Source organism: Rhinopithecus roxellana, chromosome 17 (genome assembly GCF_007565055.1).
Source record: "Rhinopithecus roxellana isolate Shanxi Qingling chromosome 17, ASM756505v1, whole genome shotgun sequence".
Lineage (NCBI taxonomy): Eukaryota > Metazoa > Chordata > Mammalia > Primates > Cercopithecidae > Rhinopithecus > Rhinopithecus roxellana.
The window spans coordinates 68,407,748-68,435,707 of record NC_044565.1 but is presented as its reverse complement, the minus strand read 5'-3'; the positions used below and the strand labels follow the sequence as shown (position 1 = coordinate 68,435,707).

General features: G+C 56.9%; 1 protein-coding gene across 1 annotated transcript in view; it reads left to right on the top strand.

The window, feature by feature from the left end:
* The window catches only part of OTOF (otoferlin), a 102,190-nt gene extending 74,230 nt beyond the window's left edge, over positions 1–27,960 (top strand). The window contains 35 exon segments of the mRNA XM_030921047.1: positions 376–535; positions 1,357–1,543; positions 1,991–2,177; positions 3,571–3,794; positions 4,270–4,378; positions 5,072–5,252; positions 5,341–5,461; positions 6,970–7,070; positions 7,213–7,303; positions 7,432–7,548; positions 7,678–7,830; positions 8,162–8,351; positions 8,440–8,564; positions 9,460–9,594; positions 10,291–10,452; positions 11,069–11,188; positions 11,635–11,796; positions 11,908–12,070; positions 12,551–12,681; positions 14,397–14,426; positions 14,832–14,960; positions 17,406–17,472; positions 18,373–18,509; positions 18,642–18,776; positions 19,025–19,162; positions 19,798–19,925; positions 20,030–20,200; positions 20,844–21,004; positions 21,775–21,917; positions 22,310–22,398; positions 23,700–23,798; positions 23,944–24,185; positions 25,250–25,428; positions 25,533–25,633; positions 27,722–27,960. Of these exon segments, the coding sequence (XP_030776907.1) occupies positions 376–535; positions 1,357–1,543; positions 1,991–2,177; positions 3,571–3,794; positions 4,270–4,378; positions 5,072–5,252; positions 5,341–5,461; positions 6,970–7,070; positions 7,213–7,303; positions 7,432–7,548; positions 7,678–7,830; positions 8,162–8,351; positions 8,440–8,564; positions 9,460–9,594; positions 10,291–10,452; positions 11,069–11,188; positions 11,635–11,796; positions 11,908–12,070; positions 12,551–12,681; positions 14,397–14,426; positions 14,832–14,960; positions 17,406–17,472; positions 18,373–18,509; positions 18,642–18,776; positions 19,025–19,162; positions 19,798–19,925; positions 20,030–20,200; positions 20,844–21,004; positions 21,775–21,917; positions 22,310–22,398; positions 23,700–23,798; positions 23,944–24,185; positions 25,250–25,428; positions 25,533–25,633; positions 27,722–27,902 (4,949 nt within the window). The 3' untranslated portion in view covers positions 27,903–27,960.

The following is a 27,960-nucleotide window of genomic DNA, read 5'->3' as shown; positions in this document are numbered from 1 at the left end:
GAGCCTCCCCACCTGGGAAGGCCCTGTGGGCAGCTGTGTCCTTCACAGCTACGTGAAGGCTGGCTGACTGGGGTGGGGCCATAGAAGAGGCCATAGGCAGAAAGAACCCAATTAGGAGGAGGCTGTCGCACTTCCAAGTCACACCACTCATGGGACTTATGTCCATGGGTGGGCCATCCACCCACTGCCCCAGCTCCAGAGGACCTCAGACTCTATCACCCCCTGGACTAGGGACAGGCAGAGCCATGGTCCCAGGTCTCGGGACTCTAAGGGCCAAGAGAACATTTGGCTCTGCCACCCCTTGGCCTCCCCTGAGCACTGGGAGACACCCTGGGTTGGGGGTCTGGTGCAGTGCTCCCCCCCTCACCACTGCAGAGCACCAGTTCCATCACAAGTGGGCCATCCTATCGGACCCCGACGACATCTCCTCGGGACTGAAGGGCTACGTGAAGTGTGACGTCGCCGTGGTGGGCAAAGGGGACAACATCAAGACGCCCCACAAGGCCAATGAGACCAATGAAGATGACATTGAAGGGTGAGGCCCAGCTACCCCAGCCCCTGGAGTCTGAGCCAGCCCTTCCTTCTCCCAGGGAGTTCCCGAGGAGGGTTTGCTCAGAGTACCTGCCACCCGTCTCCCTCACCCTGCTCTCGCCCACTCTCCCAAACAGCCCCACTCTTCCGAGGCAGGGCAGGGGCAGCGGGCGATGGAGGATGACTGAGAATAACAGTCCTTTGACATCCTTTCTGCCAGTGAGAAATGGGGTGGGAAGAGTCGATGCTGGCAGACCAGAGCCAGGCAGCTGCTGGGTCCTGAGTACAGCAGCAGGATAGTGCTGGGAGAGCCACAGTTTCTTCTGGTGTGCCAATTCCAGGCAGCTGATAGCAGCTGTTGAGAAATATTCTGTGACCTTGTCTGGAGTCAGTGGATGAAAGTGCTGGGATCAATGAATCCTGTTTTCATGAGCTGGAGGAGAGAGAGTGGCTACTATGAAGTTTTTGTTTACGAAACAAAAGATATGGCATGGTACTATAAAACACTGACGATAATACTAAGACCGTATCCCAATGCACAATCTACAAAGCACTCATGTGTTAGTGTGCTTGAGCCGACCATATTCTTGGGAGGGGTATTACTACAGCCACCTCAACAGTGAGGAAACGGCAGCTCAGTGAGACGGGAGATTTGCCCAGAATTCCACAAGGGGCAAGTTCCATGAACTGCAAGTGTCTCATCCTAGCCTAGCTCCCCTAGCCGTCCTTTAGAGACTGTGCCAGGACCCAGGGGTGTGTAGATGCCAGGACGGGGGCTGGGGACCTGGACCCGGCCACGATGGCCCTGGCTGTATGTGCTGGCAGGAACTTGCTGCTCCCCGAGGGGGTGCCCCCCGAACGCCAGTGGGCCCGGTTCTATGTGAAAATTTACCGAGCAGAGGGTCTGCCCCGTATGAACACAAGCCTCATGGCCAATGTAAAGAAGGCTTTCATCGGTGAAAACAAGGACCTTGTGGACCCCTACGTGCAAGTCTTCTTTGCGGGCCAGAAGGTACTGGGGTATGAGGTACAGGAGGCGGGGGTTGGGTGACAGGCATCACAAGTGCAGGCTGATGGGCATGGGGCCTGGGGCAGCTGGGCGGGTAAGAAAAGGCTGGAAATCATGTCGGCCAGGGATGGGCTTAGAGGATCCTCCCTGCCTCCTGTAGTCCTTAGACTGAGAGCTGCGCAGGGGGCATGAGAGGGAGGAGAGGTTGGGGGTGTGGGAAGAGTGAAGACAAGTCCACTCACAGGCATGCACGCACACATGCACCCACTCACACACGCACACCCACTCACACATGCACACATACACCCACTCACCCATGCACACATGCGCCCAGTAATACACGCACACATGCACCCACTCACACAGACACACACACCCACTCACACACGCACACATGCATCCACTCACACACACATGCCATACCCTCACCCATGCTCCCCCTTCCACCAGGGCAAGACTTCCGTGCAGAAGAGCAGCTATGAGCCCCTGTGGAATGAGCAGGTGGTCTTTACAGACCTATTTCCCCCACTCTGCAAACGCATGAAGGTGCAGATCCGAGACTCGGACAAGGTCAACGACGTGGCCATCGGCACCCACTTCATTGACCTGCGCAAGATTTCTAATGATGGAGACAAAGGTCAGCAGCAGGAGACTGGGTGTGCTGGGGGGCAGGGAGTGGCCTGAAGGGAAGGAGCAGGTGAGACCCCCTCTCTTCACACCACCACCATCAACTCCGGACCTCAGCCTCACAGGGGCTTCCAGGGCCTTGCCAGCAGCCCCTGCCTCAAGGGGAGGGTGTGGATTTGTGGCTCAGGTCGGCTCAGAGCTGGCCTGAGCCCAACTGACTGGATTTGACAGTTAGTAGTTGTGTGACCTGTTTTCCCATTTTTAAAGTGAAAATAATAATGATTATATGATATAATAATTATAGTATGAATATGCATATCATTGCAGTGTATACACTGCATTTGTAGATAATTACAGTGTGTATATATGTAATACTTAATAGTAGTGCCTATCTGCAGACTCACAGGGATTGGCCACCTCCTAGGATCCCTGCCCTGTGGTGGGTTCCAAGGACATACAGTGAGATAAGAATCTATTCCTGGATCAAAGTGCTCACTGTGTATTAAAGAGATAGATGTGCTACCAAATGGTCAAACCATAAGGCAGAAGACACAAAAGGCCACATGTTGTCTGATCCATGTATGTGAAACATCCGGCAAATCCATAGAGACAGAAAGTAGATCGCCGGTTTCCAGGTGCTAATGGGAGGGGATTGGGACCAACTGCTAAATAGGTGCAGAGTTTCTTTTGAGGGGGTGGAACTGTTCTGGAATTAGATGATGGTTTTTAACATAGTGAATATACTAAAAACCACTGAAATGTACACTTTAAAATGGTGAATTTTATGTCCTGTGAAGTATATCTAAATTTTTAAAATGCTATAAGTGTGTTTTTTTAAAAAGGCAGAATAAAAAGCAAATGAACCAAAAAAAACGGATCTTGCGACCCCTGTCAGAGTCCTGACAGATCTTAGCCATAAGAGAAGGGACTTGTGCCTAGGAATTGTGAAGGCTTCGTGAGGAAGCAGCATTTATTTCACAGGCACAGATGGACAGGAAGGGCCTTCAGCGAGTAGGGGAGGGGTCTGCACCAGCAGGGTGACCATGGTGGGACAGAGCTGCAAAAATGGCACAGAACCGAAGGTCATGCTGGGGACTTGGAAGGACTAGCTCTGTCCTACAAATAGACTGTTGGCAATTCCTACTCCAAGTTCCAGGAAGCAGAAAGCTAGACTCTGCTTCCCCACCACTTCCAGCTCAGGCCCCCGCAGGGAAGAAATAGACCCAAGAGAGTACTCCACCCCAGCACAGTATAAGACGGCTGCCCCACATCTGAATAATACACATGAAGTTCTCAGCTCAGCACGCAAGAGCTGGAGGCCAGGGACCCCCAAAAGAGGCCCCTCTTCCCCAGGGAACCCTGGATGTGATACAGCTCCCTCGTTTTTCTCCCCATTGCCACAGGCTTCCTGCCCACCCTGGGTCCAGCCTGGGTGAACATGTACGGCTCCACACGTAACTACACGCTGCTGGACGAGCACCAGGACCTGAATGAGGGCCTGGGGGAGGGTGTGTCCTTCCGGGCCCGGCTCCTGCTGGGCCTGGCCGTGGAGATCCTGGACACCTCCAACCCTGAGCTCACCAGCTCCACAGAGGTGCAAGTGGAGCAGGCCACGCCCATCTCGGAGGTGAGACCCCGGAAACTGTGCTGTCCCCCAGGGCCTCCAGTTCAGCCTCCTTCCCCCCAAAACACCTGGGTCCCAGACTTTGGCCTGTTGCTGCCCTGTCTACCAGAGGAGTCAGACCTTAGGATGAGGCTCCTCGCCAGGAAGCAGAGGCTCCCACTCAGCCCCCCAACAGGACTCTGCCCTCATTCACTGCCTGCCTGTGCTCTATCTCACGACAGCCGCCAGGTCTCACACTGGTGCCTCCCTTCTACCCCTCTTCCCAGCCACGGCTGTCCCTGTGGTGTCTGGAACCAGCCCTGCTGCCATGGATTTCCAGGCTGGAGGGCCATCGGGGTGTGGGCTGCCTGGCCCCAAAACTGGGTGGGATGCCCCCACCATCTACCCCCAGGGCCTGTTTGTGAGATGGAAGGAGGCCTGGCCCCCGACCTGCCACCCCTACTCAAGCTCAAGAATAGTTTGAACTGCCTCCCCACAGAGCTGTGCAGGGAAAATGGAAGAATTCTTTCTCTTTGGAGCCTTCCTGGAGGCCTCAATGATTGACCGGAGAAATGGAGAAAAGCCCATCACCTTTGAGGTCACCATAGGTGAGTGCTGGGCCCACGGGGGGCTTCAGGCCTAGGTGAGTGCTGGGCCCATGGAGCGCTTCAGGCGTAGGTGAGTGGTGGGCCCATGGAGGGCTTCAGGCGTAGGTGAGTGCTGGGCCCATGGAGGGCTTCAGGCGTAGGTGAGTGGTGGGCCCATGGAGGGCTTCAGGCGTAGGTGAGTGGTGGGTCCACGGGGCACTTCAGGCCTAGGCTGCAGGTGGTAAGTGTGAGGCTCTGCACCTCAGCCCTGTCCTCACTCCTGTAGGGGACATTGACCCCTTTCCCCTGAGAGGCCTCAAGCATCCAAGAAACACCTTTATGTGTGCGTGTGGTGGACCACGCCCCATAAAGGGGCCAACCCTCAGCTCCACCTACAGGGTGAGGCTGTGTTTGGGACCTGGGGCAGAGGGCAAGGAGAGGCCCTTCCCTGGGCTGCAGAGGAGAGAATGGGAACTCAGGCTTCGGCCTGGGCCAGGGCTGGGCCTCCTCGCACTCAGGTATCAGCAGGACTCCCCGACTCTCAGCAGAGTGGGAACATGGGCACCTCTCTCGGGCTAATGCTGTGTCATATCTGAGCCCCATTCCCTGACTCTCCCTCTTCCTTTTCCCAAATCCAAGGCAGCACTGGATTGGACTGTGGGAGGGGCCTAGGGGGGAACACACTGTAGCCTTCTGGGCCTGTTCTGCCTCCAGGCAACTATGGGAACGAAGTTGATGGCCTGTCCAGGCCCCAGCGGCCTCGGCCCCGGAAGGAGCCCGGGGATGAGGAAGAAGTAGACCTGATTCAGAACTCGAGTGACGACGAGGCCAGCGATGGCGGGGACCTGGCCTCAGTCTCCTCCACCCCACCAATGCGGCCCCTGGTCACTGACAGGTGGGTCCAACCTCCCATCCTCCTGTGGCCTGGCCCTCCCACCTCCCTGGGCCCCCAAGACCTCACCTCCCACCTCTGCCCACCCCAGGAACTACTTCCATCTGCCCTACCTGGAGCGAAAGCCCTGCATCTACATCAAGAGCTGGTGGCCGGACCAGCGCCGCCGCCTCTACAATGCCAGCATCATGGACCACATCGCTGACAAGCTGGTCAGGGCCAGGCCAGGGGCCAGCAGGGGTGGGGTCCTAGGGGAGAGGGTGCTGTCCAAGGGCCTTGCCTGCAACACACAAAGCTGGTCTGCCCAGGCTGCAGGAATGGCCCCAGCAGGACCTCTGTTCCCATCCTCAGCCCCAGGTCCCAGGGCACAGACAAGAGCAGGAGCCACCTCTAGTCACTGCAGCCTCCAGCGAACCCCGGGGCAGGAGTGTTGGGTTCCCTGATTTTTCCAGAAATCTTAAAAACAAGGCTAGGGAGACAGTTGTGGTGGCTCACGCCTGTAATCCCAACACTTTGGGAGGCCAAGGTGGGTGGATCACCTGAGGTCAGGCATTCGAGACCAGCCTGGCCAACATAGTGAAATCCCATCTCTACTAAAAATGTAAAAATTAGCAGGGCTTGGTGGCGAGCGCCTGTAATCCCAGCTATTCAGGAGGCTGACGCAGGAGAATCGCTTGAACCCATGAGGCGGAGGTTGCAGTGAGCTGAGATCATGCCACTGCACTCCAGCCTGGGTGACCGAGCAAAACTTCATCTCAAAAACATAAAATAAAATAAAATAAAATATAAAATAAAATCAGGACTAGGGAAGGGAAATGGGGAGAAGGGAGAAGCGAGCAGTGTCTGAAGCTCAGGAGCTGCCCCCTCCTCCTCCGCCCACCCCTCTCCCTGCCTGACCCATGGGCACTGACTGGGTGAGGAGCACAGCTGTTGGCCTGAGACCTCCTTCTCCCCAACCTGGGGGAGCAGGGACCAGCAGATAATCCCACCCTTCCCTGAGCTGTTGCTGTTCCCTGTTGAAGTTCCCTGAAGCTCAGCCAGCTCATATTTTATAAAAATGAATTAAAACCTCCAAAAAAGTCAAGGCTAATATGAGGTTTGCTCCCAGCCCCCTGCCAGTGTCCTCCTTGTCACCCCTGTCTTGTGACTATAACCACAATTAAAGCCAACAGCCTTTGCAGTGTGACCTGGGCCTGTAGTTGTCTGCAAGGCTTCCCACTAAGGAGCTGGGGTACTAGCTGACCTGTGTCTCCTGTGGGATCTGGGTCTCCCAGCCCTCCCAGTACTCTCAGAGCCAGAGCCACTCCCTCTTCCCCTAGGCATCTGTTCCCATGCCCTGCCACAGGCCTCAGCATTTTGGAGTGACGTCAGGATCCTGGGTTTCCCTCTGTCTCTGGCCAGCCATGAGCCCCCTGCCTAGGCCTGAGTTCTGCCCAGGCCCTGTGAGCCCACCAGAACCACAGACTCACAGTCCAGAGGTGGCTTCTTCCTTCAGGAACTGAAGAACCCATGAACACCAACATCTCCAGGTTCTGAGAACAGAACCTGGGAAATTGATGACTTCCTCATAATGACTGATACTCAGGACGGCCCTAGCAAGAGCTCCCAGATCATGAGGTCCCTCACTCCCCTGATCAATGGGGAGGAGACGTTTAGGAAGGCTGGGGAGGCTGGGGAGGCGGGGCTGTGGCCCAGCATCACTGGCACTCCTGGTTCACAGGAAGAAGGCCTGAACGACGTACAGGAGATGATCAAAACGGAGAAGTTCTACCCTGAGCGTCGCCTGCGGGGCGTCCTAGAGGAGCTGAGCTGCGGCTGCTGGTGAGAAGCTGGGGGTGGCAGGTTGGGGCAGGACAAAGCAGAACTGGACAAAGGGGACCCCGCCAGGGCTGGGTAGATGAGGAAGAATCTACAGAGCCCCTGCTTGTCAGGCTCGCTAAATCCCGGCTCCCCCTATCCCCAGCCGCTTCCTCTCCCTCGCTGACAAGGATCAGGGCCACTCATCCCGCACCAGGCTTGACCGGGAGCGCCTCAAGTCCTGCATGAGGGAGCTGGTGAGGACATGGCTGGACCGCAGGGACTGGAGGGAGGGCCTGGCTGTGAGAAGGTGTCACAGCTGCCTCTGTCATGGCCTGAGCTGTCCCCCAGTAGCTGGGCTCCGCTGACACCCCCTCCCACACAGGAAAGCATGGGGCAGCAGGCCAGGACCCTGCGGGCCCAGGTGAAGCGGCACACGGTGCGGGACAAGCTGAGGCTGTGCCAGAACTTCCTACAGAAGCTGCGCTTCCTGGCAGACGAGGTGCGGCCCAAGGCGAGGGGGCTTTGCCTTATCCAGGGTTGGCTCTCTGAGGTCCTTCAGGCTCAGGGGACTCAGTCAGGAGGCTGGACCCTCTTACCCGTTGCCCCTGGCCACTCCCCACCCCGCCAGCCCCAGCACAGCATTCCCGACATCTTCATCTGGATGATGAGCAACAACAAGCGTATCGCCTATGCCCGTGTACCCTCCAAGGACCTGCTCTTCTCCATCGTGGAGGAGGAGACCGGCAAGGACTGCGCCAAGGTCAAGACGCTCTTCCTCAAGGTGCTAGAGGGGGCAGGATGGATGGGGGCCTGGATCCTTTAAGGGGAGCAGCAGCTCCACCTGGGGCTGGAGGGCCTGAGTGACAGAGTGAGGCCTTCAAGCAGTAGGTGCTCAGAGAAGAGCTGAGAACGAGAAGGAGGTGGGGGAAGGGGTGCGGAAGGGGTAGGACAGCCCCCTGCCCATCTCCCTGTCTCCACCGGACCCCAGCCCAGCAGGATGCTGTGAAGGGGAAAGGCAGCTCTGACCAGGGCCTCTGCCAGCCCCTGCCCCTTCCCCACCCTGTGGGCCCTGGCAGCCGTCAGGCTCCTGGTGACCCCATGCCCGCCCCCAGTTGCCAGGGAAGCGAGGCTTCGGCTCGGCAGGCTGGACAGTGCAGGCCAAGGTGGAGCTGTACCTGTGGCTGGGCCTCAGCAAACAGCGCAAGGACTTCCTGTGCGGCCTGCCCTGTGGCTTCGAGGAGGTCAAGGCGGCCCGGGGCCTGGGCCTGCACGCCTTCCCGCCCGTCAGCCTGGTCTACACCAGTGAGTAAGGACCCCTCACTCGAAGCCTCACCTGGGAGGGGCCAGAGGGGCTGCCCATCCCAGAACCTCAGGCTGCCCTTCCCCACAGAGAAGCAGACGTTCCAGCTCCGAGCCCACATGTACCAGGCCCGCAGCCTCTTTGCCGCCGACAGCAGCGGACTCTCAGACCCCTTCGCCCGCGTCTTCTTCATCAATCAGAGTCAGTGCACAGAGGTGAGGGCCTGGGGGGAGGGAGTGGCTCTGGCTTTGAGAGTACCAGGAAGCCTGTGAGCCTGTGGGGCCTGGGACCTGTGGAGCCTGTGAGCCTGTGGGGCCTGGAGCCTGTGGGGCCTGGAGCTTGTGGGGCCTGGAGCTGTGAGCCTGTGGGGCCTATGAGCCTGTGGGGCCTGGGGCCTGGAGCCCTGTGGGGCCTGAGGCCTGGAGCCTGTGGGGCCTAGAGCCTGTGGGGCCTGAGGCCTGGAGCCTGTGGGGCCTAGAGCCTGTGGGGCCTGTGAGCCTGTGGGGCCTGTGAGCCTGTGGGACCTGGGACCTGGAGCCTGTGGGGCCTGGAGCTATGAGCCTGTGGGGCCTGGAGCCTGTGGGGCCTATGAGCCTGTGGGGCCTGGGGCCCGGAGCCCTGTGGGGCCTGAGGCCTGGAGCCTGTGGGGCCTGTGGCCTGGAGCCTGTGGGGCCTGTGAGCCTGTGGGGCCTGGGGCCTGGGGCCTGGGGCCTGGAGCCTGTGGGGCCTGGAGCTGTGAGCCTGTGGGGCCTGGGGCCTGGGGCCTGAAGTCTGTGGGGCCTGTGAGCCTGTGGGGCCTGGAGCCACAGGTCAGCCAGTGCCCCAGTTTCTCAGGGGAAGCCCTGCAGATAACTGCAGACCTGGGTCACACTGGAAAGGCTATGGGCTTTAGTTGTGGTTGTATTCACAAGACAGGGACAACAAGGACATTGGCAGGGGGTTTGGGGCAAACCTTATATTGACCTTGATTTTAAGATTTCTGGAAGAATCAAGAAACCTGTCACTCCTGCCCCCAGGTTCTGTGGAAGTTGAGTGAGTAGGAGCGGCTCGTATTCTTGCATCTGCCCACCCTCTGTCACTTGTCACCTGTCTCCCCACCCCATGCTGCAGGTGTTGAATGAGACCCTGTGTCCCACCTGGGACCAGATGCTGGTGTTCGACAATCTGGAGCTCTATGGTGAAGCTCATGAGCTGAGGGATGATCCCCCCATCATTGTCATTGAAATCTACGACCAGGATTCCATGGTATGGGTGGGCTCTGGTGCCAGGGACCCCAGCAGCACCACACCTGGCCCTTGTTCCCTGCACTCCACCTGCACTGAGGCTGTGCCGGCCACCTCTGCCACCCACCCGCAGAGCTCCTTGGCCAGGTGCTGACTGGGAAGCTGGGAGTGGGGGCTGACACCCAGTCCCTCCAGGTACCTCCTGCCTGCTTGCAGCAGCCTGAACCCTTCCCAGGCCAGGACATCCTCACCTCCTGTCACCTATGGTCTGAGCCCTGGAGATGTGCCGGCAAGTCCTGCTGTCACTAGCCTCCTCACCCCGTGGCTTCCTGAACCCCGCCCACACTTACCACAACCAGTAACAGCCTTGCCGTCCTCCGTGGAGATTCTGGAGTAGGAAGTAAGGGTTTGGGGGTGACTCCCGAGAGTTAGTGAGCCACCTTCTCACGCACCACCTCAGCTGCTGAGGTGCCCAGATAGCCCTGGACTAGAGGTAGGAGGACCTCATGTCTAGTCCTGAGCCGGATATCTGCTATTCACTGACTGCTTGGCCTTGCACAAATCTTTGGTGGGCCCTGAGACTTGGTTTCCCCATCTGTAAAATGGGGTGATCACACCTGTCCCTTATAACAACTCATGTGGCTGTGGTAAGGACTAAACGAGATCACAGGTGTGGACAGCAAGCACCAAGAGGCATCTGGGTTGTTTGTTGTGTCAGGGCAAAGCTGACTTCATGGGCCGGACTTTCGCCAAGCCCCTGGTGAAGATGGCAGACGAGGCGTACTGCCCACCCCGCTTCCCGCCCCAGCTTGAGTACTACCAGATCTACCGTGGCAATGCTACAGCTGGAGACCTGCTGGCGGCCTTCGAGCTGCTGCAGGTGGGATGCAGGGAAGAGGGGCTGAGGCCTAGGAGCTGGAGGCTGGGAGGAGGGGCCTAGGGCTGGGGGCTGGGGCCTGGGGGCTGGGGCCTGGGGTTGGGGCTTGGGCTTGGGGGTGGGACCTGGGGGTGGGGCCTGGGGGCTTGAGTCTGAGACCTGGAGGCTGGAGCTTGGGGCTGGGGCCTGGGGCTGGGGTCTGGGGGCTGGGGCTGAGGGCTCGGACCTGGGGCCTGGGGGTTAGGGCCTGAGGGTTGGGGCCTGGAGCTGGGGCCTGGGGGTGGGGATTGGGGGTAGGACCTAGGAGTGGGGCCTGGGGGTTGGAGGCTGGGGCCTGGAGTCTGGGACCTGGAGGCTGGGGCCTGGGGCTGGGGCCTGGGGCTGGGGGCTGGGGCTGAGGGCTGGGGCCTGGGACTTGGGGGTTAGGGCCTGGGGGTTGGGGCCTGGAGCTGGGACCTGGGGCCTGGGGACCTCTCTCCTTCCCGTCCTGACCAAAGCTGGGGGAGTGGTTCTTAGGGGGTTTTCCCTGTCTCCCCAGATCTCATGGCAAACAACGCATGGGGAGAGAGACCCTGTCCCTGGGCTCCCCAGTGTGTGACCTATGACCCCCATTCCCCAGATTGGGCCAGCAGGGAAGGCTGACCTGCCCCCGACCAACGGTCCGGTGGACGCGGACCGAGGTCCCATCATGCCTGTGCCTGTGGGCATCCGGCCTGTGCTCAGCAAGTACCGAGTGGAGGTGCGAGGGCCCTGTGTGGCCCTTCCCTTTCAGATGAGGAAACTGAGGGCCCAGGAGGGGAAGTGGTTTGTTGTCCCCCTCCCATCACCATCACCAGGAGCCAGCAGCAGACCCAGGCTCCTGCCCCAGCCCAGGGCCTGACCCCATCTGCACCAAGTCACACTCCCATGTCCCAGGACCATGCCCAGCCCTCCTGTCTGCACCCCTGACTCTGCACCCCTTCTCCGGGCAGCCCCACTCTCATCCCTGGAGGACGCCTGCCCCTCCTCTGCTCTCCTGGCCCTGCTCCAGCCCTTTGAAATCTGGCTCCAGCCCTTTGAAATCCAGCCCTTTGAAAACTTCTGCCCATGCTACTGCCCAGTTCCTTCTCGGATGGTCCAGCGTCCCTACAGTGGCTCTCCTGACTAAGGGGCTCTCTTCTCTGCACGCCCCCCAACCTTTCCCAGGTGCTGTTCTGGGGCCTACGGGACCTAAAGCGGGTGAACCTAGCCCAGGTGGACCGGCCACGGGTGGACATCGAGTGTGCAGGGAAGGGGGTGCAGTCATCCCTGATCCACAATTATAAGAAGAACCCCAACTTCAACACCCTTGTCAAGTGGTTTGAAGTGGTGAGTGCAGGCCCCGGCAGAGGACGTCCTGTGGCCAGTGAGGCTCCACTTAGCCAGCCGGCTTCCTCTGCCCCTTCTCGGAGGCTCAGGCTCCTGTCGCCAACACCCCAGGACCTCCCAGAGAACGAGCTGCTGCACCCGCCCTTGAACATCCGGGTGGTGGACTGCCGGGCCTTCGGTCGCTACACACTGGTGGGCTCCCATGCCGTCAGCTCCCTGAGACGCTTCATCTACCGGCCCCCAGACCGCTCGGCCCCCAGCTGGAACACCACGGGTATGGCCACACCCACCCTGCCACCAAGCCTGGCTCCGTGCCACCCAGGGAAGGGCTCCAGGTCTCAGTCCAGTCCAAGCTGTGGCCAGACTTTGCTCCTTGGGTCTGAGGGACGGCACAGAAGAAGGTCCACCCTGGTGGCCAAGGAAGGCTGCCCAGGGCGACCCCAGCTCTACAGCCAGAGGGCAGAGCTGGAGACAGCCTGGGAGGGCCTGAGGGCACAAGGTCCCTTGTGCTGGCTGATGGAGAAGACCCAGGCCTCCCCGCCACCTACCTCCTGCCGGCCTCCACAGCTCCCCCTTCTCTTGGGCTCTCTTCTTCCCTCCCCGTGCCCATCTTTCCTCCCTTGACTGCCCTGTCCCCCTTTCCCTCAGAAAGTTCCAGAATCAGCTTTAGTTCTCTGCACCTTCCTGCCCCGCCAATCTCACTGTTCCTCTTGCTCCTTCCTCTGCCTGTCTGTCCATCTATCCATCTGTCCAGTCAGGCTTCTCCAGCGCTGCCGTGTGCTGTGCAATGGGGGCGCCTCCTCTCACTCCACAGGGGAGGTCGTAGTGAACATGGAGCCAGAGGTACCCATCAAGAAACTGGAGACCATGGTGAAACTGGATGCGGTAAGGCAGGTGGGGTCAGTCCCCCGCTGGCTGGGAACGTGCAACTTCGTGTGACACGTGAACCAGACTATGCCCTGAGAGAGAAGGACACTAAGAACCTCCTTTGGCATGTGACTGTTGGGGGCTGACCTTGATTGTGTATCCAAACAGCTCCACCTAACACTATCCTGGAATGCATGTGCCTGCGTGCATGTGTGCATGTAGTGTGTAAATGTGCATGAGTGCGTGCATGTTTGTGGTGTCCATATGTGCATGTGTGCATGTATGTGCATATGCACGTGCATGCATGTGTGTGGTATGCATGTGTGCGTGTGTGTGTGTGCATGTGATGTATGTGCATATGTGCGTGCATGTGTGTGTGGTGTGCATATGTGCATGTGTGCATGTGTGCATGTGGTGTGCTTATGTGCATGTGTGTGCATGTGTGTGGTGTATGTGCGTATGCACATGCATGAGTGGTGTGTATATGTGCACATGTGCATGTATGTGTGTGGTGTGCATACGTGCATGTATGTGTGCATGTGTGTGGTGTACACATGTGCATGTGTGTGCATGTGTGTGGTGTGCACATGCACATGTCTGTGTGTATATCGTGTGTGCATTGCATGTATGTGTGCGTGTGGTGTACATGTGTGCATGTGGTGTGTGTACATATGTGCATGTATGTGGTATGTAAACGCATGTGTGCGTGCATGCATGTGGTGTATGTGCATATATGTGTGCATGCATGCATGTGGTATGCATATGTGCATGTGTGCATATGTGCATGTGGTGTATGTGGATATGTGCATGCATGGGTGTAAATGTGCGTGTGTGCATGCACGAGTGTGGTATATTTACATATATGTGCGCATGTGTGTGTGGTGTGCATATGTTCATGTGTGCATGCGTGTGTGTGGTATGTAAATATGCATGTGTATGTGTGCCTGTGGTGTATGTACATATATGTGTGCATTCATGTGTGTGGTGTGCATATGTGTATGTGTGCATGTGTGTGTGGTGTGTAAATGTGCATGTGTGCATGCATGAGTGTGGTGTGTGTGCATATATGTGTGCATGTGTGCTTGCGGTGTGCCTATGTGCATGTACACGTGCGTGCATGTGGGTGCATGCATGCGGGTGCGTGCATGTGCACTGGCATGTGGTATGTGTGTATGAGAGACAGAGTGAGCCATCACAGTTTATTATAATCACCTGCCGTAATTTTTACTCCAACAAATGACACCATAGGCAATGATTACTTATGAGATCATCAGTGTCCTTTCCAAAGGGTCCCTGGGTTTTCCATTCCAGCCATTCACAAATGACACTTCCCTGGCCTGGGTCAGCAGAGGATTTACAGGTGGAAGCTCCTTATTCCTCCTGGCTTTGGGACTAAGACCCTTCATCTCCCAGAGAGAGACCTACCACCTAGGGGTTGGGTGTGTAAGTGGCCTACAAGCTGCAGACTCTACAGGGAAGGGCAGAATGTGGGCCAGCCTAGAACACACCCCCCTGTTCCTTTGGCCACCCAAAGAAACATCCTCACTCAGACCCTTTGCAGACTCACCAGTCAGAGTGCTATTATTAATGCAAAGTTGGCCTTGAGGGCACAGGGGCTGCCAACACACAGTAATTTCCATCTTGGCTCCTCCACGCACCCTGTACTGGGCCACTGCCTGCCACTCCAGGCCCCAGTGACTAATTCTGCCCCTGTCTTCTTGGTTCCTCTGCAGACTTCTGAAGCTGTTGTCAAGGTGGATGTGGTGAGTGTGGGGGGCATGCAGGGGCTCTGGGCTGAGAGGGTCCTGTATTGGCAACGGTGTCAGGTCAAAGGGTCCAGCATCAGGGACAGAGCCAGCCCCCGCCCCTGTATGATTGGGCCAGCACATCTCCCCCAAGATGCAGTGGAAAAGAGCTGGGTGAGTGCAGGACTCAGTGCCAGTCCTGCCTGGGCCAGTGGATCACACGGGCAGGTCATGACCCTCTGTGGCCCGTGGCACCTCCTCCATTAAAGAAGACCCTGCCCCTTGGACATAGGTGGCCCCACAGAGCCTTATGGAGCCCAAGGTTTCCTGCTAGCAGATGACGGAATGGGTGGAGGCCCTCGGGATTGTCCAGGCAGGAAGGGCCCATGTAGGACTCTGGACCTGGCCAACCTACAGGCTGAGGAGGAGAAGGAGAAGGAGAAGAAGAAGAAGAAGAAGGGCACTGCGGAGGAGCCGGAGGAGGAGGAGCCAGATGAGAGCATGCTGGACTGGTGGTCCAAGTACTTTGCCTCCATTGACACTATGAAGGAGGTGAGACCTCGGGCAGGGTGAGGAGAGGCGACCGCCTCCACACTCAGACCCTCCTGTCCAGCTTCTTTCCCACAGCCCCCGGAGCTGGGTCCCACCTCCATTCATGTGAGCTTGGGATGGCCTTGTCTCACATCCTTGAAATCCTAGCTCAGAACTCACCTTCCAAGATGATGGTCCCATCTGCCTTCCCTGGCTTGGTTTCCTTTTGTCCTCATTGACTCATTCCACAAATGCCTCTTGGGTATATGCGATGAGCCGGGCTCCATACTAGGTGCTATGGGAGCCAAAAGATGCCATACCTGCCCTGATGGGCCCCCGGTTTACTGGGCAAAATAGACATGTAAACAGAGACGTACAGGACTATGTGATAATAAAGGCAAATCATGGCTTGGGGGAATCAGGAAAGGTGTCCAAGAAGAAGTGACCTTTGTGAAAAAGGAGAAACATGTTCTCAGAGGCCATAAGGGAACAAATGCTTATCAGTAGTCCTTACGACTCTTCTTCATACTGTTTTATTTTACGCATCTTGGTCATCGGCACGTAAATGATTCTTCCCCTGTTACACATATGTGGGTTCCATCTGTTGGCCAGATTGCAAGTTCCAGAAAGTGCATTTCTCCGCTCTCTTGTTTGTGCCCTCTCCCTGCTGCCTACCTAGCTCAGTGCTCTGACTGGCCATCTGACCAGGAAGGGCACATGCCTGCAGTTGTGTTTCCTCAGTGGGACTGGAGCTGATCCGTCCACATTCTCTCCCAGGCCCTTTCTGCAACCTAAGCTGGGTGTGATATTTATTAGAGCACACATTAAGCTGCTGTAGCAAGTTAGAGTGACGTAAGCAAGACAGCAGTTTCTTTCTCACGTAACATCTCAGAGAGTGGGGGTTAGGCTGGTATGGTGGCTCAGTGGTGTCAAGGACTAAGATCCTGACCTCTTGTTTCTCACATCTGTAGAGTTGGAGGTGACTCAACATCATGTTCTAATTCAAATGCACAGCAAAGGTTAAAGAGGAGAGGAGGCATATGCTTTTCTTTTTCAGGGCCCAATCCAGAAGTTGTGCATATCACTTCCACTCACATTGACCAGAATCTAGTCCCTTCACTACACTTATCTGCAAAGGAGGCTGAGAAATGTAATCTTTAGCAAAGTGACTGTGTGCCCAGCAAAACTTCTAAAAAAAGAGAACAGATCATTGAGGACAACTGGTAGTCTCTTCTCCCACCATCAAATTGGCCAGGCTGGAGCTGCAAAAGGCTGCCTGTTGTCTTGTCTCTACTCCTGCAATTTTCACAGACTGCCACCAGGTGGCGGTGGCGACTTAGTTGAAACCCGGTTTCTAGTTTCCAGTAAGATTTATTCTCGTTTCCAGTAGGGTGGGGTGTGCTGAGTGAAAGAAAATATAGTATATGTTCTTACTGTTATACTTTTCTACATTAAAACAATTTATTAATACCACTAAAAGCAACATTAAAATGCGCTGTATTTTTTAAGTAGAAAATGTAAATATTGGCCGGGCGCGGTGGCTCAAGCCTGTAATCCCAGCACTTTGGGAGGCCCAGACGGGCGGATCACGAGGTCAGGAGATCGAGACCATCTTGGCTAACACGGTGAAACCCCGTCTCTACTAAAAATACAAAAAAAAAAAAAAAAAAACTAGCCGGGCGAGGTGGCGGGCACCTGTAGTCCCAGCTACTCGGGAGGCTGAGGCAGGAGAATGGCGTAAACCCGGGAGGCGGAGCTTGCAGTGAGCTGAGATCCGGCCACTGCACTCCAGTCCGGGTGACAGAGCGAGACTCCGCCTCAAAAAAAAAAAAAAAAAAGAAAATGTAAATATTTGTTGCAAGGTGTTATTTTTTTATTATTATACTTTAAGTTCTAGGGTACATGTGCACAACGTGCAAGTTTGTTACATAGGTATGCATGTGCCATGTTGGTTTGCTGCACCCATTAACTGGTCATTTACAGTGGGTATTTCTCCTAATGCTATCCCTCCCCCCTTCCCCCTCCCCCTCCCCCACCCCACGACAGGCCCCGGTGTGTGATGTTCCCCTCCCTGTGTCCAAGTGTTCTCATTGTTCAATTCCCTCCCATGAGTGAGAACATGCAGTGTTTGGTTTTCTGTCCTTGTGACAGTTTGCTCAGAATGATGGTTTCCGGCTTCATCCATGTCCCTGCAAAGGATATGAACTCATGCTTTTTTATGGCTGCATAGTATTCCATGGTGTATATGTGCCACAGATGCATAAACCCCTAAGTACCACTAGTCACATTGTACACCTTATAAACTTTTTAAAATCAGCTTAAGCAGAGCACATGGTGGATTTGAAATGCAGTCGGGAAGATTTTCTACTTCTAGTGCATTAAGACTGGTCTGGGCCCACAGTTTGGGGTCAGCAGACTCCTCCCAGGAAACCCACCTTCTCTCCTTTTCATCTCATCTTTTGGCAGCAACTTCGACAACAAGAGCCCTCTGGAATTGACTTGGAGGAGAAGGAGGAGGTGGACAACACTGAGGGTGAGCCCTGGAACCTGGAACTCTGCCTCCTCCTCCCTGCCCCTGGGTAGCTGGCTCTCCTGCCCACCTCACCACCTGCTTCTCTTTCCCCTCCCACCAGTCCTCCCAGCCTTAGTAGCCAGGGAAGCAGCATCAGTAGTCTGTGGGCACTGAGCAAGCTAAGGCCCTTGTCTAGGGAGGCTTTTACTCTGACCAGTTCAGCACTCACGGTGATAGACAGACATTTAGAGCCACAGAACATCAGAGCTGGAAGGGACCTCAGAGCTCATTCCATCCAGCATTTTCCAGACTTTTCCATGAAGAAAATTATGGGTGTTCTAAAAGGAACAAATTAGTTTTGGTCAAATTAGTTTAGGAAAAACTGATTGAAACAGCTTCTTTTGGTGCAGGACTTTTCAGAGCCTTTACTGTGCAAATGTTATTATACATCTCTAAAAGAAAGACACAGTGTAAAATATTTCCCCAGCTTATTGGCTCACAGTACCCTTTCTTCTAAAGCGTGCCAGCAGCATCTGCACCTGGTGCTCCACTGCATGCGGTTTGGGAAATGCTAATACAGAGTGTTATTATTATGGACAAGAAGAGGGAAGCTAGTAAGGAAAGTGAGTGGGGGAGGAACTGAGTGGCAACAGGCCTCCACCCCCAAACCCATGCTCCTTCCTGCCCCTCTCTTCCAAAGGGCATGATGACAGTCTTCAGACACCTTCCCAGGCATAAACTCACTGGGGCCCCCAGCACCTCCATGAGGCGGGCATACTAGGGAGTATTATCTGCATTTGACAGCGCATGGACATCCGAGAGTTGAGTTAGTAAAGCAAATTAGTGACAGAGCTGGGTCTCCAATCCAGGCCTTCCTGCTCTGCTCATTTCTGCTCCACCTCCTTTTCTGCTTCTGGCCAGGCCTGAAGGGGTCAATGAAGGGCAAGGAGAAGGCAAGGGCTGCCAAAGAGGAGAAAAGGAAGAAAACCCAGAGCTCTGGCTCTGGCCAGGGGTCTGAGGCCCCTGAGAAGAAGAAACCTAAGATTGATGAGCTTAAGGTGAGAGTCTGGGAGCAGGTCCTTCTAGGGAGTGCGGGGGTGTTGGCGGGGTGGTGGTGGTGATCCTGCAGGTGGGGCAGGACGAAAGCCATAAACCAAGCAGCCACCCCCTAACGGCCTGGTCTGGCTCAGGTGTACCCTAAAGAGCTGGAGTCCGAGTTTGATAACTTTGAGGACTGGCTGCACACTTTCAACCTGCTTCGGGGCAAGACCGGGGATGACGAGGATGGCTCCACTGAGGAGGAGCGCATTGTGGGACGCTTCAAGGTCAGGCCAGGAGCATGAGCCCAGCCCCTGAGCACCCCTCAGCCCTTGCCCCACCACAGGTTCTCCCACTCACCCCCCACCACTGCCCTGGTCACTCCCTCCAGAAGCCCTGGACTTTCCCATGACTCACCAGCTAAAGGGTGAAGGCCCTGCCACATCAGGGTCCAGCCCTCCCGGTGCCATTAGCTGTTTCTAATGCCACCCCTGCCAGGCAAATCTACAGCCTGACCCACATTTGTCTTGCCCAGGGCTCCCTCTGCGTGTACAAAGTGCCACTCCCAGAGGACGTGTCCCGGGAAGCTGGCTACGACCCCACCTACGGCATGTTCCAGGGCATCCCGAGCAATGACCCCATCAATGTGCTGGTCCGAGTCTATGTGGTCCGGGTGAGACTCCCATCACTTCCCCTCCTTGCAAGTCTCTTCATCCTCCCATCTGAGAGGGACCAAAGAAGCTGCATACTGGCCGGGTGCAGTGGCTTACGCCTGTAATCCCAGCACTTTGGGAGGCCAAGGCAGGAGGATCGCCTGAGATCAGGAGTTCAAGACCAGCCTGGCCGACATGGTGAAACCCTGTCTCTACTAAAAATACAAAAATTAGCCAGGTGCAGTGGCACACACTTGTAATCCCAGCTACTCAGGAGACTGAGGCAGGAAAATTGCTTGAATCCAGGAGGTGGAGCTTTCAGTGAGCCAAGATCATATCATTGCATTCCAACCTGGGAGACAGAGTGAGACTCTGTCTCAAAGAAAAAAAAAAAAGAAGAAGCTGCACACTGATAGCCCCAGACTGGGAGGCACCAGGGAAATCATTTGGTCTAGCCTTTATCTTTTCTAGAGGAGGAAATCAAGGCCCAGAGAGGGGTAGCCACTTGCCTAGGGTCACAGAGCAAGCCTCCTGACAGGTCCAGTGTTCCTGCCCCTGCCCTTCACTGTCATAGGACCCTCAGGCAGCCTGGCAGGGGCACTGAATATGAGCAGGGCATGGGAGCCTGCTCAGGCAGCCCTCCTCCCTATCCCAGGCCACGGACCTGCACCCTGCCGACATCAACGGCAAAGCTGACCCCTACATCGCCATCCGGCTAGGCAAGACCGACATCCGCGACAAGGAGAACTACATCTCCAAGCAGCTCAACCCTGTGTTTGGGAAGTAAGTCTTCTTGGTGCCCTCCCCTGCCACACCCCGACTTCTCCAACCCAGACCACCTCTCACCCTAGCCGATCCTTAAACCCTTCTAACTCCACCCCCACCAGGTCCTTTGATATCGAGGCCTCCTTCCCCATGGAATCCATGCTGACGGTGGCTGTGTATGACTGGGACCTGGTGGGCACTGATGACCTCATTGGGGAAACCAAGATTGACCTGGAAAACCGCTTCTACAGCAAGCACCGCGCCACCTGCGGCATCGCCCAGACCTACTCCACGTATGTGGGGCGTGGGGCAGAGGGCGGGGGCAGTGTGCCTGCTTCACCGCCACTCTAAAATGAGATTCAGATCGTGGTGATTTGAGAAGGTAGAAATATTGTGGTTTCTGTCCCAGGCCAGACCTCTGCCCCTATAGTCCCTGGGCACAGCCTTCAGGGGACAGAACTGCAGATCCCAAAACAAGGAGAGGGCCAGTGGATTGCAGGACAGAGGAGGCAGGATGAGGAGAGACAAGTGGGCTAGGGAAGGTGGGGGCCAGAAGAGGAGGACAGGAAGAGTCCCCTGGTGATCTGGGCCAGCTCTGCCACTTACAGGCTGTGTGACCCTGGCCAAGTCCCTTCACCTCTCTGGTTTTCAGTTTCCTCAAGGGAGTCTCTGAGGTTCCAGAGGAGTGGGCACAGTGAGGGGATGCAGTGGGGCGGGGCTGGGGACACTGATACGTGATCCAAGGGCCAGGGCAGGAGGGTTCAGCCTCCAGCAGCCCTAGTGTCTCAGGTGAGCCTGGGACCCAGGGTAGGAGGAATCAGACTCACTTGCTGATGAGGGCAACAGCCAGCTTTAGAGAACTGGCCACAGCTAGCTGTCATCCAGGATGGCTTAGTCCCACCCAGCCCCTCCAAGCCTGTGTGTCCCCTCCCGCAGACACGGCTACAATATCTGGCGGGACCCCATGAAGCCCAGCCAGATCCTGACCCGCCTCTGCAAAGACAGCAAAGTGGACGGCCCCCACTTTGGGCCCCCCGGGAGAGTGAAAGTGGCCAACCTCGTCTTCACCGGGCCCTCTGAGATTGAAGACGAGAACGGTAATGGGGCACTGGAGGGGGATGCAGCCACCTGCCCCCTCTCCAGCAGATTTCAGAGGACAGGAGGGGCCCACACTTCCCTGGGGAACCCCACAGCCTAGCCTGGGGTGTCCTCAGCCTAAGCCTGGGCTTAGTGACCCTCTGCTTATCACCCCAGAGCCCCGCTCCTGTGCCCTGCCTCTGTGCTTCCACTCCTCCTCCAGGGCAGCCCCACCTGTTTTCTCTCTGTCCAAATCCCAGTGAGGTAGAGAGGCTATCTGCATCCCATTCTGCAGATGAACAAACCAAGATCCTAGTTCCAGTGACTTGCCCAAGGTCATGTGGCTCTTTAGAGGCAGAGCAAGGGCAACGGCCCAGGTCCATCCGGCTCTAATCCTTAAACTCTCCTTACTCCTCTGTCCATGAGGCACATCCCAGAGAAGCAGAGAATTGGGAGGTGTACCCGTGCTGGTATCTGATCACTATCAGGTGCTGGGACAGGACGTGGATTCTCCCCTCCCTGACTCCTCTCTCACAGCCCAGCAGGGCTCTCCAGTCAACTTCCCCAAGCAGAGGACCAAGGGCACAGACCTCTCTTGGCCTTGTGGGGCAGCTGAGACCCTGGGCAAGCCACTTCTCCTTCTGTGCCTCAGTTTCCCCAGCAGTGAAAAGGAGGTGGGGTAAACAGGTGATGGCGTAGGGGCTTCTTTGTGCTCCTAAATCCCTAGTCCCAGCAAAGGTCTCCTGGTTGTGCTAAGCCATATGTGCAGCTGAGCCGCCGGTACCCACAGGTCAGAGGAAGCCCACGGATGAGCACGTGGCACTGTCAGCCCTGAGGCACTGGGAGGACATACCCCGCGCGGGCTGCCGCCTGGTGCCGGAGCACGTGGAGACCAGGCCACTGCTCAACCCCGACAAGCCGGGCATCGAGCAGGTGACACTTGCATGGCCAAGACTGGGGGTCTTGGGTATTGGGGACCAGGGATTCCCAACCTGAGTCAGTAAAGGTAGAAGCCAGGCTTCATGCTGTCCGCTGCATTCCAGAAAGCCTGGCAGGCACCTCCCCACCAAGGCCCCTCAGGGTAACTTGAATGGCAAGTGTCTTTGCTTTGAGTGAGAATTACAGCAGCTCAGGCAGAGACCTAGGTTGTCTCCCTCAGAAGCTGTGATTGGCTATTGGTGACATCATAGGAATTCCTGGCATCCAAAGATGGAAACTGATGAACTGGGTCCTTGACAGAACAAAGGTTAGGAGGGAGAGGAGAGCTGATCTTCCTGGGCAGAGGGAGAAGACCCTAGGAGATCTGCCACAACCCTCTTCCTCAGGGCCGCCTGGAGCTGTGGGTGGACATGTTCCCCATGGACATGCCGGCCCCTGGGACGCCTCTGGACATCTCCCCTCGGAAGCCCAAGAAGTGAGCAGCCCAGGGCCCAACGCTACTCCCTCCCGGCCCACCCCATTGCTTCCCACCACGGCCCAACCCTTCCTGTGGGAAGCTCAGGCCCAGATGGCCTTGGCCAGTTGGCATCTCTGGGGCCTGGGTGTGGCCACTGGGCCTTATGGGGGAGAAACTGATCAACCAATCAGTAGAGTTTAGGGCCTGCGCTGGAGAGTCCCCATGTGCTAAGGCAGGACAATGCCTTCCACCCTGCATCAGTGAGGGAGACGAGCCCCACACAGCACACTCCGGTACCCTGCATCTGCATGGTCGACGCACCCATATACATGCATCTCATGCACACACACACGCACAGCATAGCACTCCCGTGGGCATTCACACACATGCCCACACTGGTGCACTCCTTCACAACACACAGAACACCTGCAAACCAGCCCTGCGTCGTCCTCACATCCAGGCTAGTGTGATGTTCCGCCAAGTTTTCTTTGAAGTGCCTGCCAGTGATGTATGCAGGAGTGAGTGCCTGGAAGAGGCAGGAGGTGGTGGACTGAAGAGAACGCAGATTTCCCATCCGTAAAGCGGCAGATTCGAGTCCAGCTGCCAGACAGTGACTGGATTCAGGGCCGGCTTCAGGGATGGAGGAAGCCACACAGGGTCCCACTCTTGTTTCCATTCTCCTATGTTGCCATCTTGAAATTCTTTGTGACAAGTGGCCCTGCATTTCCATTTGGCGCTGGCCCCGGCAAATCATGCAGCCAATTCTGCCAGGAATGTCCTGGAAACCTGAGGCCATGAGTCGGCTGTTCAGGGCGTGTCATTAGGGGGCACCCAACCCGCTGGGCCACTCTGGGCTCGCAGCCCTGTCTGCAATCCCAGGAGAGCCAGGCTCGGATCAATTTTTAGTGAATGACTCAGCCTCACTGTTAATAATTGAATTGAACTACATCATTCATAATTACAATTAAACCTTGAGGGGAAAATCCTCTTTGGGGACAAGGACATACAGCTTCCATGGGCTTCCATTGCTGGCTACTGGGCTTAAATGCAGACTTCTCTTGGAACTAGCATCTGAGACAGACGGTGGCTTCCCGCCCCCTGCCCCATGCCAACCCCACCGCCCACAGCCATGTGCCTGGTGGGCCCTCTCACTCATGCCTCTGCTCCCCCACCCTGAACCACTCTAGCCCCAGCCTGGCCCAGGCCCCGTGCTGACCCCAAGTCTCCAGGGCTTCTCTCTGCCTGCCCCATCCCAGCCCTAGCACCCTGGCATAACCCCCACCCGGGTCTGCTAACCATCTCTCTCTCCCTGGGCCCAGGTACGAGCTGCGGGTCATCATCTGGAACACAGATGAGGTGGTCTTGGAGGACGACGACTTCTTCACAGGGGAGAAGTCCAGTGACATCTTCGTGAGGGGGTGAGTGAGCAGTCCCTGCATGAGAGGGACTGAGCCGGGCGGGCCCTGCTTCCCGGGGAGCAGGAAAGGAGGCAGAGGGAAGGTGGCTGTGGGTGGGAGAGGCCCAACTGGCCTGGCTGCGGGTCTGGAGATGTGGCGCCCACAGGTGGCTGAAAGGCCAGCAGGAGGACAAGCAGGACACAGACGTCCACTACCACTCCCTCACTGGCGAGGGCAACTTCAACTGGCGCTACCTGTTCCCCTTCGACTACCTGGCAGCGGAGGAGAGGATCGTCATCTCCAAGAAGGAGTCCATGTTCTCCTGGGATGAGACCGAGTACAAGATCCCCGCGCGGCTCACCCTGCAGATCTGGGATGCGGACCACTTCTCTGCCGACGACTTTCTGGGTGCAGAGCAGGGCAGGGATGGGGGCTCAGGATCCAGAACTGAGGAGGGGCAGGGGCTGGGGAGGCAAGGACAGGGAGAGCCCCGCTCTGGGGAGACAAGGACAGGGAGAGCCCCGCTCTGGGGAGACAAGGACAGGGAGAGCCCCGCCCTGGGGAGACAAGGACAGGGAGAGCCCCGCCCTGGGGGGACAAGGACAGGGAGAGCCCCGCCCTGGGGGGACAAGGACAGGGAGAGCCCCGCCCTGGGGGGACAAGGACAGGGAGAGCCCCGCTCTGGGGGGACAAGGACAGGGAGAGCCCCGCCCTGGGGAGACAAGGACAGGGAGAGCCCCGCCCTGGGGGGACAAGGACAGGGAGAGCCCCGCTCTGGGGAGACAAGGACAGGGAGAGCCCCGCTCTGGGGAGACAAGGACAGGGAGAGCCCCGCTCTGGGGAGGCAAGGACAGGGACAGCCCCGCCCTGGGGGGACAAGGACAGGGACAGCCCCGCCCTGGGGGGACAAGGCGTCATTGCTTCCAGTCCGTCAGAGCCAGGGATGTCTGATGGGGCTCCGCCCCCAAGCATCCACCTAACCGTCCCCAGGCAGATGGCCTTAGTATCATAACCAGGCTGACAACAAGCTTTGGACACACCATGGAGGGGCAGTCAGTGCTGATGGGGGAGGGAGGGGCGCCCTAAGGGAGTCAGGAAACCACCCTGGGCCTCAGGTTGCTTCTCTGTAAAGCAGGGATTCCCCTAAAACTCTAATCTGCATATGCAAGCTTGTGGGGTTAGCAGGACTTTGACAGAATGGATGCGTGGCAGGGAGTGGCAGGGGAGACCCCAGGAGAGACCCTCTGGGGTGAAAGAAGGACCTGAGTAAAGCGTGGGGGCTGGGGCTGCCCCAGCAAGCCCACGAGGACACCTGCATTGAGGCCAGTTGCTGGGAGTGAGGCAGGAGGATGAGATTTGGGCTCCTGGAGGTCTGCTCTCAGCAACCAAGGGAACGAGGAGCCCAGACCCCCACTCCCACCCCACCCCACCCCAGCCCTGTTCACTCAGAGCTGACACTGAGGTCGCCACAGGGGCCATTGAGCTGGACCTGAACCGGTTCCCGCGGGGCGCAAAGACAGCCAAGCAGTGCACCATGGAGATGGCCACCGGGGAGGTGGAGGTGCCCCTGGTGTCCATCTTCAAGCAAAAGCGCGTCAAAGGCTGGTGGCCCCTCCTGGCCCGCAATGAGAACGATGAGTTTGAGCTCACGGTGCGCACCCCCTCCTGCTCGGGCAGTAGGCAGGGCTGGGCCCAGCTGGGGTGCCAAGGGCCCAGCATGTGACTTGGATGCTGGGACCTGTCTGTCCTCTGCAGGGTAAGGTGGAAGCTGAGTTGCATTTACTGACAGCAGAGGAGGCAGAGAAGAACCCAGTGGGCCTGGCCCGCAATGAACCTGACCCCCTAGAGAAACCCAAGTGAGTGCCCTGCCTGCCCAGCCCCTCCCCACTCTGGTTCTTAGAGGCACTGGAACAGGAAGGAGACACTCCTCAGACACACATCTCTTCCTGGGCCACAGCCTCATTACAGGGGAGCCTCCTCCCTGCCCTCTGCCGGCCCTGAATACCACAACATCCCTTTGAACCAGCGGATGGGCTAGGAGTACTGGAGAGCAGGACCTTTCCTGGGAAAGGCCCCATTTAGCAGAGAGAAACTACGTTCTTCCCTTCCTAGCTTTTGCAGAAGAGCCAGCTCCAGTGGTGGCCTCGGCCAGCCTTGATGGCCAGAGGGATGCCTAAAACTGCACACACAGCCCAGGGCAGCTTCCCTCTTGGTCAGGGCCCCTCGCTACACCCAACCCCTTCTCCTGCCTGTCCCTCCTCTGCACTCTCTACCCTTCATGCTCCAGCCGGCCCGACTCAAGCTTCATCTGGTTCCTGAACCCTCTCAAGTCGGCTCGCTACTTCTTATGGCACACGTATCGTTGGCTGCTCCTCAAACTGCTGCTGCTCCTGCTGCTGCTCCTCCTCCTCGCCCTGTTCCTCTACTCTGTGCCTGGCTACCTGGTCAAGAAGATCCTCGGGGCCTGAGCCCAGCGGCCTCCTGGGTCTGATACTTCTCACTTCTTCCTCTGGACCAAGGGCTAGGCAGGCGCGCACATACACACACACATACATGCACACATCCACAAACACAAATATGCATACATATGCACACACACACAAGCAGATATGCACACACGTGCCACACACAAGTACATACACATGCACTCAAGCACACACAGGCACGCACTTAAGCCCACACAAACATGCACAGCAACTTTCAAGTTTTCATGACAGAATAGACTCTCAGAACTAGAAATGACTGTTTTACGCTTTTCCATATTAAGCCAGAGAGGTGAAGTAGCTTGCTCAAGGTCACCCAGCAAATTAGGGTAGAGCCGGGACTCAAGCCAAGGTTTCCAAATTGCCAATCCTGTGTTCTTTGCACACCACCTCTGCTCCCAGTCACGTTTCTCCCAGACTCGAATCCAATTTCATTGGCAGAAAGAAGCTGAGCTATGGACAGAGAAAAGGGAAGGGTGTGGCCAGGGTTAGCCAACAGGTCTGGAAATGGCTCTCACCAGTGTGTGACCTCCCAGTCCAGGGCTGTTTTCTGCCCTTCGGAATAATAGTTCCATTCAGCTCAAACATTTCATAGCCACCATGGCCTGAACACCCACTGCAGGTACTTAGAGCTCCCTAGGCACTGGCTCACTGTGCCATTGCACCAACCCCAGGAGGTAGGTACTGCTTGTAACCCCATTTTATACATGAAGAAACCGAGGTTGATAGAGGTGCCTAACTGACCTATGAAAACCATTCAAAACCAGGTGCTCTGCACCCAAGCCCCAGCTCTGTGTCCCCACCAACACTGAGCTCAGCTCTGGAGCTGCACGCCATGTCCTCTGGGAGGCAGTAATTTGAAAAGGCATATTCAGTACTTTCACTCTGTATCTTGACATTTTGCCGCACCTATTGTTTCTATAACACAAACGACAGATAGTGAGGCTGGCTAGGTGCTTCTCAGCTGGCAGGCTCTGCGGAAGGTGGAGTGGGTCTGCACCCTGACAGTGGGAAGGTCGACGAGGGCGGCTTGCGCCCCACAGGGGCCGCTGAGACCCTTGGCAGGGCCCGGTGGGAACAGCCGTTTATGTCCATCAGAAAGGAAGAGGTTGCGAAACACGGGTCTCACGAGACACGGGGCAGCACATAGAACGAGCTAACCGCAGGAGCTTGCTAACGATGAGAAGTGCCTGCAGGGCCAAGGCTGTCCCATGCTGCAAGTAGTTCCCATCGAGGCCTTGGGAGCAGATTCCGGCTCCAAAGGTCCTGCAGAGAGGATAGAGTTTTGTAAGCAGCAAGTCGGGTACTTAGAAATGGGTTCAAACCCTGCCTCCAGCATTCACTGCTTTTGGGGCTGGGGCCATGACAGGGCTTTTGGGGGTCCAGAAGGACAGGGGATGGGGTGCGCTAGGAGGCAGCTCCTGCCTACTGGCTGACGGGCTCCTCTCTTCCACTTCCCAGCCGGCCCGACACGGCCTTCGTCTGGTTCCTCAACCCTCTCAAGTCCATCAAGTACCTCATCTGCACCCGGTACAAGTGGCTCATCATCAAGATTGTGCTGGCGCTGCTGGGGCTGCTCATGTTGGGCCTCTTCCTCTACAGCCTCCCCGGCTACATGGTCAAAAAGCTCCTTGGGGCATGAAGGCCGCCAGCTCCTGCTAGCCGTTCCCTGGTCCTGCCACATTTCCTTGTAGTGGCTT